At 41.2% G+C, this 14,926-nt stretch overlaps 1 protein-coding gene across 1 annotated transcript; it reads left to right on the top strand.

Moving 5' to 3' along the window:
- The first annotated feature begins 2,434 nt into the window (after positions 1-2,434).
- On the top strand, positions 2,435-13,064 carry UBE2T (ubiquitin conjugating enzyme E2 T). Its single transcript, XM_056845112.1, has 6 exons — positions 2,435-2,546; positions 4,619-4,688; positions 5,185-5,290; positions 5,698-5,796; positions 6,700-6,783; positions 12,869-13,064. The coding sequence occupies exons 1-6, from the start codon at positions 2,438-2,440 to the stop codon at positions 12,995-12,997; spliced, it is 597 nt and encodes a 198-aa protein (XP_056701090.1). The 5' UTR covers positions 2,435-2,437; the 3' UTR covers positions 12,998-13,064.
- The last annotated feature ends 1,862 nt before the right edge of the window (positions 13,065-14,926 follow it).

Raw genomic sequence — 14,926 nt, 5'->3', positions numbered from 1 at the left:
ATTTATTTATGTAATCTTAATTTACTTGACATTCATAAATGATTAAAATTCAGCCTTCATAAATTGTCCGTGAATCCTAGGGCTCACGCTGACAACGCACCAAGGGCGGAGAAATATCACACCAGGATTCTTCACCAGAAAATCGCCAACGATTGGACAGTATTATTCGTATGCTTAACAGGACCTCAGCCCTTACCTGGATGGCCCAGGCTAGCCTGTCAGATCTCAGAAGCTAAGCAGGGTCAGCCCTGGTTAGCATTTGGATGGGAGACCACCAAGGAACACCAGGGTTGCTGTGCAGAGGAAGGCACTGGCAAACCACCCTCTGTTAGTCTCTTGCCATGAAACCCCCCAAAAAAGGGGTCGCCATAAGTCAGCTACGACTTGACCGCACTTCACACACACACAAAACAGGACCTCTCCTTCGTACTGTAATACAGAAGAGAATTCACAGTGGGTAGCCGTGTTAGTCTGTTTGCAGTAGTCAAAAAGGGCAAGAGTCCAGTAGCACCTTAAAGACTAACAAAAATATTTTTGTTAGTCTTTAAGGTGCTACTGGACTCTTGCCCTCTTTGACTAATACAGAAGAGGAAAGACTTCAATTTTAAACCGGAACTAGCTATGACGACTGAACTGGGGCTGGTACCGCCTTTCCCCCACTCAGCCAATTAGAGTATATAGGGATGAGCCACGGATCTTGTTGGCCCATCAGCTCTGCGCATCATCCTGACGGGCACTTCATTTGGCCATTCGGAGCGCAGCTGCTGGGCATGCCGGGTCCTGCGCTCTGTGGCGCGTTTTCTGAAGCTTCCCGAGCCCCGCGCGTTTGGCCGGCGAGGGGTTCCCAGGTCGGGGCGGCCGCTCTACCCCGACTCCCTCCTCCGCCTCGAGAGAGGAGGAAGCCGCCTCCTTTCCCGAGAGGCGGAGAGTCCCTGTCCCGTTCCTGGGAGGGATTCATTTCCGCGTTATCCGTTCGCGTGGCCAGGAGGGCTCGCCCTGGACGCTGCCTTTTTGGGGCTCGCTGGGCGGGAGGGAAGAAACGGAGCCTCTTGCACCGGTGCCAGTGTTTGGTCCCGCAAACTTCCGTGGGCCAAGGTCGCTCTCTCCGCCCCTCCATCGCCTCTTCCCTTTCTGAGCGGGTGGGGAACTAGTATTTGCTTCCCCCACAAGAGCCCACGCTTAGGGTCAGATCTGGTCCGAGTCTGGAGCCCTTCGCTTCGAGCGCGACAGAAAAGGCGTGCTTGCTCTGTCTGCAGTAGTAGAAAAGGGCAAGAGTCCAGTAGCGCCTTAAAGACTAACAAAAATATTTTCTGGCAGGGTAGGAGCTTAAAAGTTTATGGGAGATAATATTAAATGCTGTAGTAGTAAAGGGCAAGAGTCCAGTAGCACCTTAAGGACTAACGAAAATATTTTCTGGCAGGGTATGAGCTTAAAGGTTTATGGGAGATAATATTAAATGCAGTCTAGGAAAAGGTCAAGAGTCCAGTAGCACCTTAAAGACTAACGAAAATATTTTCTGGCAGGGTATGAGCTTTCGTGAGCCACAGCGTGAGCTGTGGCTCACGAAAGCTCATACCCTGCCAGAAAATATTTTGGTTAGTCTTTAAGGTGCTACTGGCTCACGAAAGCTGTGGCTCACGAAAGCTCACACCCTAGCAGAAAATATATTTGTTAGTCTTTAAGGTGCCACTGGACCCTTGCCCTTTTCTACTACTGCAGACAGACTCACACGGCTACCCGCTGTGAATTATCTGTTTGCTGTGTGTGTCGACCAAGCTCCTCCTCTGAAGAATGGCTCCCTTCTTTAAAATACTGCATTGCATCGTCTGGTAGTAGGCTCTGTGCTGGCGTTTGGGTACTTCCGCGTTAGTGTTTGGCGCACAAGCCCCTTTCCTAACAGGGCTGTCAACTGCACGGGTTTTCAGGTGACTTATGGTCCTATGTGAACTGCAAATTAAGTAAGCTTTAGCCATCAGACTGTCTCTGTCTAATTGGTTCTTGTAGGTTATCCAGGCTGTGTAACCGTGGTCTTGGTATTTTCTTTCCTGATGTTTCGCCAGCAGCTGTGGCAGGCATCTTCAGAGGAGTAACACTGAAGGACAGCCTGGATAACCTACAAAAACCAATGAACTCTGACCGTGAAAGCCTTCGACAATATTATCTCTGTCTAACTTGGTTTCCTGGCCATGTTACTATAGTGCAAAACATCACAGAAAAACGCAGTAGTTTTTAAGGTGAGGGTTTATTGTAGTTTATTGCTCAAAGCTTTTTAATTTTTTTAGTTTTAGTTTCAAAGGCTGTTCAATGCAAGTAAAAGCATTAGAAGACTTTCAAAAATTCTACTAGGGTGGCACTATCTGTATGATTCACAGCTGAAGAGCAATTTATTGGAGCAGAACCGACAGATGCAGTGTTTTCTTTATGTTGTTATAGTACAATGCAAAGGACATCACGATTGAGGCGGGAGCTGCATCTGCTGACTACGGAGCCACCCCCAGGCATCACCTGCTGGCAGAATGAAAATCACTCAGATTATCTTCGAGCTCGTACGTGTCTGTCTTTATTTGATTTTCTCCCCCTTTAAGTTGCAGTTGCATCAATTTTAAATATGTAGGGAAGTTTATGTTTTCAATGGCCTGGGATCGCCACAGGTTGAATAACGTATTTCTATTTACTTACTTTTTCTGTTCTCCCTTTCCCACCAAACAAGGGTGAGTTGACTTAAATGAAGGTGATCGATTTCTTACTTTTTATTTACTTCATTTCCAATCAATGGGAACCCATAGTGTCTTACAACATCCTCCCCTTATCCATTTTATCCTCACAAAAACCCTGTGAAGTAGGTTAGACTGCAAGTACATGACTGGCCCAAGGTCATGCAGTGAGCATCCATGGCAGGGTGGGGATTTGAACCTGGGTCTCCAAAAGTGTTACCATATATGGAACGAGAAATGCCAGATGGATTCAGAAAAGGAAGACACGCTAGATATCCTATTGCAAATTTATGTTGGTTACTGGAACATACAAGAGAATTTCAGAAGAAAATCAGCTTGTGTTTCACAGATTACAGCAAGGCTTTTGATCATGAAAAACTATGGTTGTTTTTAAAAGAAATGGGTGTGCCACAGCACCTGATTGTTTTGCTGTGTGCTCTAGACAAGAGGCTACTGTTAGGACAGAATATGGAGAAACAGAATGGTTTCTAAGCGGCAAAGGTGTCAGACAAGATGTATTTTACCACCCTATCTCTTCAGTCTGTATGCAGAACATATAAAGAAAGCTGAGCACAGAATTCAAATTGTAGCCTCTCAGAAGAACTAATGGTGTTAGCCTGGTAATCAGGTTCTCTGGGACTGATAATACCTATTAACAGTTGAGTCAAATAGTACTTTTTCAAAACTGAAAATAGTGATGATATGTGAAGATTGTTGGGAGTTCCTGTATAGCAACATTGTTTAAGTGATAACAGAGAGTGAAAACTATGTTTTTTGGGGGGTGTAAATTTTTTCTGCCCAAGCAATTCAAGTTCTGCATGGGAAAAGATGGGTTTTGTGACCTTTATTAAATTATACAAATTAAGTATTTGCATATATTGGGTAATTCTGCACCACTGATTCTGTCAATAGAGGAGGATGGAGTTCTCTCCTACTCCACCCTCAATTACTGGAAACCTTGTTTAGCTAATACATTGGCTGAGAGAGACCAAGGCATTTCCAGCCCACTTTCAAACCTGTATTTGTATTGTAAGGGTTGGATCATATTTTGTTTTTAAATAATGAGGGCTAAATTTCTCAGGAGCAGACTTTTGTAACCAGTACCACAATATCATTTTTTCTATTCTTGCTGAGAATTGTGCAACACAGAGCCCTGCCAAGGAGTTCCAATCAATTAAAAGCAAAATATTGGATTTTTGCTTTTGTTTCTTGCTCATTGTATTTCATTAACTTTCAGAGGTTAGGTACTCGGAAGGCACTAAAGTAAGGTACAGCAGCCTTTTAGATATAAGAAGTTGCTTTGTGCTTTGGCGTGAGATGCCATTGAGTTAGTCCGTTAGTTCTAGATGGAACTAATTGGGCTATTTGTTTCATCTATTAGTTGATAATTTATTATACTGTTTGTGCTATACCTAAGTCTGAATAAGTGAAAATTCTTCAAAACAAAGTAGCATTAAGTATTATTCTTAATGCCAGAGAAGATCAAGATACTAAAAAGTCTGAAGTGAAATCTGTATAACAGGAAACTGTTCCTTTTCTTACCTAGTTGTTGTGTTAAGCATCACGATAGATCTTTATTTTATCGTTTTTGTTCAGTCAGAAACTTATTTTACATTTGTTTCCAGGCAGGGACTTTCACAGCAGCAATGTTCAAAAGTCTCCAGTACTTTTGAACTCCAAAGCTAAATATTAACTCTGAATAATAACAGTCAGACCCTTTGAAACTCTGTTGTTGTATCTTCCTTACCTAGTTTCTTGGGAAGACACATTTTAAGACCAGTGCAGTAAAATTCATTATAATGAAACAGTAATTGCTGTGACTTTAGAAATTTAATTCTTGCAGTGCCTTCAGCAAGCACCTAAAGGGGGCAGTGTTAACATTTTTAAAAATCTGTCTCTTTTAGAAATCTTGGGTTCTGCAGATACACCATATGAAAAAGGTGTTTTTGACTTGGAAGTAGTTGTGCCTTTAAGGTAAGCGGAGAATTTTTATTGTTAATGAGGAGGTATGCTGAGGAAAGATTATCTTGTAATAGAAAGAACTGGTTGATATTGATATATTAAACTGCAGATCCCTATAGGATCATAAACTGAGAGCTGTCGTGTCTCCTTTCAATCATTATGTTTTACCATGCATGTGGTTCTCATTTGTGAGTACTGAGGTTCAAGATATGTGTGCTGCCCTTTTCAGACAAATTGGTGATTGTGCATATCTGGGAATCGTGTGTAAACACATTGTCCCCATAAGCCTGATAAAACGTAATGGCTGAAAAGTGCTAGGGTGCTAGGCTCATGGGGAGAATTTGAGATCAGGCTAAAGCTTTAAATTTCTTCTAGAAACTAGATTTGAGACTGGTTTAAAAATGGGTGGAGAGGTGGTACCAGTCGGCATCAAGTTGTGAAACACCATGTTTGATTCTTTTTAAAAACCAAATGATTTATTATATATTTAAAACTGTTTCTTAAATAGGTATCCATTTGAACCCCCAAAGATGCGCTTTCTGACACCCATCTACCATCCCAACATTGACTCTTCTGGAAGAATTTGCCTAGATGTTCTCAGACTGCCACCCAAAGTAAAGAATTGCTGCTTTTTTGGAAATCTTTGACAGCAACTATAGTTGCTGAACCTAAGTGATTATTTGCTCGAGTGCAAATCCTAGCATGTGTATTGTGCAAAGAGATCTTTTGCTGTATTTACTGGTGTTACCCTACTGAACTGAATAGGAGTTGCTATGCTGATTTGATTGGTCTTTATAAGGCTGAATTGTTTTTGTTGCCTTGTCTTTAATGTTTGCAAAGTCTTTACGGTATGTCTTTGTGGTTGCAGATGTTGCTTGATATTTTGATTGCTGCTTCCTTATCTATTGCAATGAGGCCTGGAAAACCTGACAAGGGGAGCCTGGTGTGTGTCTGCTTTATAAACCATATTCTTGTTTCTACTCCCCTCCTCCCAGTAATATTGTGTTTTTTTTCTGTGAAGGGTGCATGGAGGCCATCACTGAATATTGCAACTTTACTGACCTCCATACAAATGCTTATGAATGAGCCCAATCCTGATGACCCTCTCATGGCTGACATAGTAAGTTTCCTCCTCTTAATTTGATGGAGTGTGTGTTTTATTTTGAACATTAAACTGTCATGTCTTTGTTTGCTGTGCAAGGAGATGGGAAGGTTTGTAGGATCTATCCAAAAAACCCATGTGACATTGAAGCTTTAAAACTCTGCATTTTGGATATTTGGGTGGGCAGGACAAACACAAGAAATAGGGTAGCATGTTATTTAATCATATTAAACACTCTGGCTTGTCTGCTTTTTTGTAGTATGTTATCTTTCAGGAACAAAATTGATAAATACTATTTCTAGAAGTGTATCTAAGGAAAAGTTGTGTTAATTGTAAAGTAATGAATAATATGCAAATAGAGGGTGGAATCCAGAGGAGTTGCTAGCAGAAAGAAAGAGGTGGTTTGCTCTGCTACCCTCCCCCCAGCAGTCTCTGCTGACCTTAGGAAGTTGATTTGCAGGGTTTCAGGGTGCTTCATGAGTTGGGAGGCTGCAGTGAGGCAGAGGAATGGGGCAAAGTTGGTCCTTTCCTCCGTTTCCTGCAAGCATGGGTACACAGCCTGATAAATATCTTTTGTGTGTGTGTAAATTCTCTTGGTTCCATGTGATATCCCTGTGGGTTTTGCAACCCTGGGAATTAGTTATCCTGAAAGGACTGCTGGGGAAGAAGAATGCATCAAAGATCTGCATCCACTTGCACCTTCTGTTGAGTATCTCTGGATCCAGGCCAGAGTTTTTAAACTGTGTGATACTTGCATGCTTTATATAAAACACTAGGACTCTGAAAGATTAGTCTTCTGTTTTTAAGTAGGGTTAAATAATTGTCTACTGTCTAGTAAATCTGCCATCAAACATAAGTATGATTTATGATTGAGAGGCCCTAATTACTCTTTGTCTCTTTGGTTTTTTTAATTATGTCTAGTCTTCTGAGTATAAATACAACAAGCAAGCATTCCTGAGAAATGCCAGACAGTGGACTGAGAAATATGCAAGCCAGACAACTATGGTAAGAAATATACATCATTTGTTATAAAGGGTGTGTGTGTGTGTGCACAGAATGTTAATCTTCTTGACATGTGCAGTCTTGCTGTGCCCAATGAAACATTTCAGATCTGTGTCACTTAATTGTCTTCCTATAATTAATTTTGTGGTGCTGAAGTACTGTTAATGTGCCATAATACACAAGTGTCTGGATTTAACTCCTCCCTTCTGGGATACCTTATTTTTGGCTGGATAGGTTTTGTCTTGGTTTCCTGGCCATGTTACTATAGTGCAAAACATCACAGAAAAATGCAGGAGTTTTTCAGGTGAGGGTTTATTGTAGTTTATGTCTGCCTGATCTCGTAAAACATGCCCTGAGTAAGCATTTTGGGACTTTACCTTGTTCCAATAATATTTGGAATTCTGTCTGGCTTGCAACTTGGTCCTAAAACCTGTGACAACATGCACATGCTTAGTGTTGCATAGTGTTGATGCAGAGGGGAAACTTGATCAGTGGAGATGAAAGGGCTTTTGTGGAACCGAAAAGGTTTCCTAACTCCCAAAACCACATTTGAAAGATTATGGGAAACCTGTTGTTTTTAGGGAGATCTGAAACATCTGTTCTCTTTTGCTAGACTTGGAGTTCAACAAGTTGTCTCTGGAAGCCCACCCTCTAAGTTCTAACTTGGTTAGTATTGTCTCCTGGTTTATGTTTGGCCAATGACAGTGATGGTAGTATCTGTTGGGTACTTCTTTACAGGAGACCAGCATGCAGAAATTGTGATTCCTTCCCCCGCCTTTGGTGGAGGATTCTAGCAGGCTTGGATACTTTAACATTTTTATTGTCTTGCCTTTCCCTTGTATCTGGGAGCGTCAATTTCCCCTGCCTGCCCGTATGCCAGACAAAACATAAATAGTATTAAAATTTATGAAACCATTGTAACAAGAACATAAAAGCTTGCTGGTTCAGACCAGTGGTCAGTCTAGTCCAGCTTTGTCATCCAAAGTCGCAGCCATCTTCCTAGCCTGTTTCTTGCCCTTGGTATATTGGAGAAATGCTTATGGTTTCTCTTAATATATTTGACCATCTGCTTCTCACATTCTCTCTCTCTCTTTTTTTTTTTTGCCTTATTAGCTTTGCCAGAACCTGTGCTCCTTTCTGTTCACCCTGATTGAGGAAACCTTCCACTATTTAAAAGACCTTTTGTGTTTGATGGTTTCATTGATTTGAGTCTTTAACCATGATGGCATCTTTTTAGGCTTCATTATTTGAAGTCTACATTCTATCTGAGCCTCAATTAGTGCAGTTTTAAATAGTTTCCAGGCATCCCGGAGAGATTTGAGTCTCTTAATCTTTGCTTTTAACTTTCTTCTGATTAATCACCTCATTTTGAAATCATAAGTGGTTTTTGTGGACTTCATGGGCAACTTTCTGTTGATGTGAATGCTGAACTTAATAGCATTGTGGTCACTGTTCCCAATAAGTGCTACATTTGCACCTTGCACTAGGTCTCAAGCCCCACTCAAATCAAATTTACTAATACGGTCAACTGACTAATCACATGGCAACATATCAAAATTTCCAGACTCAATAGTTTTGCACCGCAGAATCACAGACTGCCCATACAAATAAAGGTGTAAGATCAATAAAACAACCCCTGGTTAAAATTATCACCTTAAAATTGATAAAATTGTAAAATATTCTAACGATTACTCTCTAATAAAGTTCTGCGTATTTTAATAGCAACAGCGCAGAACTTGGCAGTTTGGAGTGTAAGCTGAGGATCTTCTAATAGGAGCTTCTTTGCCAAAAGCTCAACTGAATCTTCAGGGAATTTACCAAGCAAGGGGAAAATAAGCTTTGATCTAAGTTTGTGGTAGAATGGGCAACATATCAGTGCATGTTCGACAAAACCTCTCCAATCTAGGGATCTTATATTTCCCCTCTAAAACAGCTGACGGTACGGCCCAGCATCTGGCAAGGGTAAAGGCCTTCCTATAATTAATAGGCTCAAGATGAGAAAAATAAGCTGCAGGTGAGACTAAATATCTAGACTTATCAGGTACTAGGAAAAATGGTGATTTTTCCAAGGTCTGTATGGCGTTCAATGTCTTCCACCCTTTTCTTCAAGAAACTTGATGCTCGGTCTACGCCCATGGCTAACAAGGTAGGTGGAGAAAGGCCCAGGCAGGTCATTTTTATTGAGGACCATCTTTACCCATGTTGACTGGAACTTATCCTATAGAAGCAGGGGTTGTAGTCCTTGAGGGTTAAGATTTAATTTAAGCCAAAGAATAATGGAAGCAGTACAAACCCTTGCCTCCACCCTCACCAGTCCTGCCTCCAGTCTAGCAGTATCATTTGATACGCAATGAGGTGAATGGAGGGCTGCTGTCAAGAATTCTCAAGCCCCACTGAGAACCAGGTCTGGAGTGGTTACACCTCTAGTTGGCTCTGTAATCAACTGCTCCAATGCACAGTCATTTGTGATGTCTAGAAAGTTTGTTTCTATGGCACAAGTTGAGCACATGTTTGCCCAATCAACGTGAGAGTAGTTTAAATCACCCAGTATTACAACATTATCCCCTTTGGACACCTCCCTTATTTCACAGTACATCTCGTGGTTTTGATCAGGGGACAAGAATACATACCCAATATCTCTACCCCTAACAATTATTCCCCTAATGTTTTCTAACTTGTTTGACTCTATGCTGTTTTGATGTATAGTACAACACCACTTTCAACATGTCCTGTCTATAGAGTTTATATCCCAGGATAAGTATCCCGCTGATTTTTCCTATTCCACCAGGTTTCTGAAATGCCCCCTATATCTACATTTCCATTTAGCACTTGATCTTGGCTTGGAGACTGCTAGCACTGGCTTGCCTGTGCCTCATTTCCCTCTCTTAAGTATCCCTGTCTTCCTTGGCCCTCAGATTTCCCTCCTTTACTGCCCTACTTTCATTCTCACGTTCTAGCTATCTCCTACCAATAATTTGCCAAGAATTTGGAACATTGAGATGAGTCGTTCCAAACTTCTGTTGGCTTTCCCCCAGAAGGTAGTTGAAAAACTGCTCTGCCACCTTTTTGATATTAAGTTCTAGCAGCCTGGCTCCCTTCTGGCTGAAGTGACACCTCCCTCTCCCTCTCCCTTTCTCCCCTTTTGTTTAACAGATTTGGCTTGTCTGAAAAGGTTTTCCAGTGCCTAACAAATCTAAACCCTTCCTTCTGGCCCTGCTTTCTCATCTATGTATTGAGTCCCCATGTCTGTTCCTGTCTAGCTGGCACTGAGTGTGGAACAATTCTGAAAACGCTACCTTGGAGTACCCGGTCTTTAGTCTTCTGCCTGGAAAAGGAGGAGTACAGGGCCATGGCAAAGCCTTGTAATGGAGAGATTCCAAAATCTGGGGGCTAAGGCCAAAGAAGCTATGAACCACATGCCCGTTTGTCTCACCTCTGCTAATGTAGACATGGTAATCAGGGCCACATCCCATGATAGATTTTTCTGTGGCTGCTTAAACAGTTTGGTCTGTTCCAATAAAGCACTAAGTGGTCTTCAGTGCCATGACAATTGTATCCTCCTCTTGTAATTAAATTATCATTCACCAATTTGGGATGAAAATAAAATCTGTGATTACTCAGTTAAAACACAAGGGGGCGTCTAGGGCTTGAATGATATAATTCCTTCAAGAATCCCTTCAAGAAGCTGTGTTTGAAGGAATATATGGGCATAAAATGAAGACACAGCTAAATTGCAGTAAATTCAGTCTGTCTAATAAGAGCTCTTCCTTTCCACATGGCGATTACATCGCCATACTTTCCAGAGCTTGCTCCCTCCTGCTTAGTATGGAGTAAAATAATTGGTATATGTTAGGTAGGGTGATATATGCGCAGCCTATTAAAATCTTAGACGTTCGGCAAAGCATCATAGACATAATGGCATATTTAACCCAGCTCCAGATAGTATACTAACTATGCCCCTTCCTGGAGAAACAAGGTCTAGCATAATTATCCCTCTCTGATGACATCCAGGTTAGATAACTATAACTCATATGCTTTGTGGCGCTTCCTCTGAAAACTGTCTGGAAATTTAGGCTAATTCACAGTGCAGTTAGAAGGCTGGCGGCTGGCAAAAACAACTGGGAATGCATCTTGTCAGTATTGAAAGAATTCCATTTGCTATCAATTTATTTCTGGGTGCAATATAAAGTTCATTCTTATCCTAGTCCCAAGTCATTGAAGGACTTTGATGGTGTCTAAAGAACCATCTTATTGCATATGAACATGCCCAAGGGTTAAGTTCTTTGTCTGATATCCTTTAGAGCTGAATGGATGGCCTCTAGACAGAGGGCTTTGTTGATGGTGATGATTTGATCATGGAAATACTGTACTAACCTTTTCACCTGATAAGTTTAAGTGCCAGGTGAAGACTTTTTTCCAGGCTTAGGTTGATGATTGGTTTATTGCTTTAGGCAGATGGTGTTGTTCCACTGATTGTTCTTAAGGGTTATGTATTTATTTTAATGTGTTTTAATATTTTGTATGCTGTCTAGAGAACTTCCTTTGTCAGAATTGCAGCACACAAATACTTTAGAGAGAGTACTTCAGGAGTTCCCAAAATAGTCTGCCTAGTTCCAGAACAGACAAAAGTAGCCCTTTGTAAAGTATGATAATGGAGGAAAATGAAGTTTTACTCTTTTATAGCAATACAAATGTGGCTGTTAAGCCACTCAATGTGATAAATGGTAGTTGTGATGGACGGTTTCAAGTTCCATCCTCCAAGAGCCTCAGTCAATCACTTTCAAGCAGTGGATTCGAATGTTGAAAAGAAAAAAAAGGATGTTGGCAGTTTAACTGCTGCCTAACTGACATAGTTGAGGGTTGTCGGATTTTGATGGGAGAAGGGGTAGGGGAACTGTTTGTTAGGCAGGGCGTCCATTATGCATGGATTGGAGAGAGTGGACAAGGAGATGTTTTTCTCCCTCTCTCATAATACTAGAACACGGGGTCATCTGCTAAAGCTGGAGGGTGAGAGATTCAAAACAGATAAAAGGAAGTATTTTTTCACACAATGCATAGTTAAATTGTGGAACTCCCTGCCCCAGGATGTGGTGATGGCTGCCAGCTTGGAGGGCTTTAAGAGGGGAGTGGACATATTCATGGAGGAGAGGGGTATTCATGGCTATTAGTTAGAATGGATACTAGTCATGCTGCATACCTATTCTCTCTAGTATCAGAGGAGCATGCCTATTATTTTGGGTGCTGTGGAACACAGGCAGGATGGTGCTGCTGCAGTCGTCTTGTTAGTGGCTTCCTAGAGGCCCCTGGTTGGCCACTGTGTGAACAGACTGCTGGACTTGATGGACCTTGGTCTGATCCAGCAGGGCCTTTCTTATGTTCTAAAGACTTCAGGTATTTTGAAGATAGGTCGGGTTTCAGTTCTGTTCCTGTCAAGAAGAGTTAAAAGCCTTTCTGTCCCATGTTATAAGTCTAAATCAATCAAGAAATCTTTTTTTGTAACTGCTGTGGTTTCTCAGGCCCCAGCTTTCCAGTAACTTTGTTACTGTAATACTGAGAGAAAAGGAAAACAAACAATCAAGCCGCACATACCACTGAAGTAAACCTGTTTCTTAGGTGTTTTCATCAAGCCTACTGTGTGGTTCGTTCACGCCTATAATCTCTTCGTAATAGAGCAAGTGCATGCCAGGCGCCACCCTGAGACCAGGCACTGCTGCGCTTGTTGAGGACTAGATAACTAAGCAGTCCCAAAATCCTTAATTATAAAAATAAAAGTATTGAGGTGGGGGGAAGGTTTATAGGATGTGAAATTTAAGTCCCTAATTTCTAGGTCTGCAGATGGGGTGCCATCGTAGTAGTGTAAAGCAGGCTGAAAGGACAGAAATCTCGAGTGGGTAGCACAAACAGGCTGAAAGGTGGGTTGACTGGCCTCAGTTCCAAAGTCAGCGTGTCAAAGGCACCTCATGAAGTTCTTGACTAGAGAACCTGAGTAGTATCTCCTGATGTGACTCAAAGCGTTAGTTGTTTAAACTATGAACACAGAAACCGAGGTGTTTTTTTCCTCACATGCTTTTCTCTGATATTATTCCAGACTTCAAAAACCCCAGATGAGGAGAACCACCCAAGTGAGGCCAACCCATCCAAAGATTCTGACACTTCCCAGAAAAGGAAAGGAAATAATGTTAGTGGATGCTCCAAAAAACCTCGCTTAGAAACATAGAGGCTTTGCTGCTGTGCTGTACCCCGTCTCTGTCAATGTTTACTTTTAATTTTACGTTCCACCTCTTGACATGCTTAATGTACTGTTTACACATTATGTAATGCTTCTCCAGTGGCTTCAGTGATCTCATTATAATAGCCAGTATGGCTCATGTCTATCTTTTTAAAAACATTTTGCTGTTTTACTTGTAGAATTCTTAAATGTTCCTTTGTCTCTTCATGAATTTTTTGTATGTGTTACATGAAAACACATGAGAATAAACAAATATTTAATCTTGCTATGACTAATGGTCATTGATAGATCAGGACCAGTTACTTTTGATAGTGTGTGTGAGATTTCAGGCTCATTACTGAGGTAAGGATTAGGATAAATAATTAATGTACCAGCCTTCTCTTTCTCAGTGACTTGCGACACACTTTCAGTAAAGTGAATGTGCGTCTGAAGGACATAGGAGGATTTATTTTGCATGGATAAGGTCACAGGTAGCATGGCTGCGCTGAGATATTGGAAAGTTACAGCAAATTATGATGGGGGTACACGGCTGGTAGCAAATGTGGAGCTGGGAATGCCATCCACCACTTCTCTGCTCCATTGGCCCACTGATCTGAAGCAAAGCAATAGATGCAGGTGGGTAATAACCCTTCCTTTGGATGCTAATTTTCAGTCATGTGCCCAGAACTGTGGGAAACTGGTTTTTTCCACTCAAGTGACATCATTTCCAACAGACTCATGCAATTCATCTTGTCCATGTGGTTGTGATATTCATACATGGTCTCTAGTAGTATGGGACTTTACCACAGGGAAGACACCAGCAGATGTTCTTCCTCATTTTGGCATGTTGGGAATGAAATAGTGTTCCATTTGCAATTGTTGACCTTCAAGCTGTAGGTAACAGGATGCTCTGGGAAGGAAACCTTTTGTTTTGGGAGACTTATGATCTGTAGAGAGATCAAAATCTTCCACTGTTTTCCTCTCTCAGTTTAAGGTATGATGTTTGGGGTGGAGTTGTACACGTTATAGTTGTGGAGGAGTATCACATGCTTCAGAAAATATGCTAAATAGCTTGTATAGACAAAGCTAATATTCTTCCAGTAAATCTACCAATAGGCCAACTTTAGATTTTAATAAATGATACAAACTTCTCCCTAGCTTCTTGTAATATTGCATTGGTTTGCTTTCATTATAGCTGCCCTATATTCACTTTAACTGGGACAAATGCTTAATTCCAGTTGTCCTAGACTTAATACTTAATTATATCAAGTTTTTAATCTGTTTTGAGAGTTCCCTTGGAAAGTTTCACAAATAAGACTGTGATACATGTTGCCTATTATGTAGAATACCAGATGTCAGACTTCTAATATTAAAAATACCTTTACAATACTACAAAATCCTAGCTGGAACAACCATAAATTTTGGAATCCGATTTCATGTATATGTGTGCGAGAGAGATATCATCTCATGTAAACACACATACTTCATTTTTTTACTTTGCCTTTCTCCCGGTAAGGACCCAAGGTGACATATCCTCCTCCTCTCCTCCATTTTATCTTCACAGCAACAACCCTGTGACATAGGCTGAGAGTATGTGACTGGCCTGAGGTGAGCCAGCAGGTTTCCATGGCAGAAAGGGGATTCAGACCTGGGTTTCCAGATTCTAGTCTGACACTTTTATCTACAACAGTCAGACAATAGCATGACTAATATTTGCTTAGTTTTGTTATGCAGATATAAGTGGTTGATTTAAACCTTAATTTAAGAGTGCACTAGGAAGGTGGAAATAGACTTGTTCTTAATTTGATATGTTCAGCTGCCTATGAGTGGGAGCGTACTTGTTAAACATGTTATCTCCATTGTCATTACCACAGAACACCATTTTGCAATGGGAGTATAGCCTCTTACTGTAGCTAGCAAGGTTATGTGTATATCAAG

Source organism: Euleptes europaea, chromosome 2 (genome assembly GCF_029931775.1).
Source record: "Euleptes europaea isolate rEulEur1 chromosome 2, rEulEur1.hap1, whole genome shotgun sequence".
Lineage (NCBI taxonomy): Eukaryota > Metazoa > Chordata > Lepidosauria > Squamata > Sphaerodactylidae > Euleptes > Euleptes europaea.
Note: the sequence above shows the minus strand (reverse complement) of the source record. Positions and strands in the feature narration are given on the sequence as shown.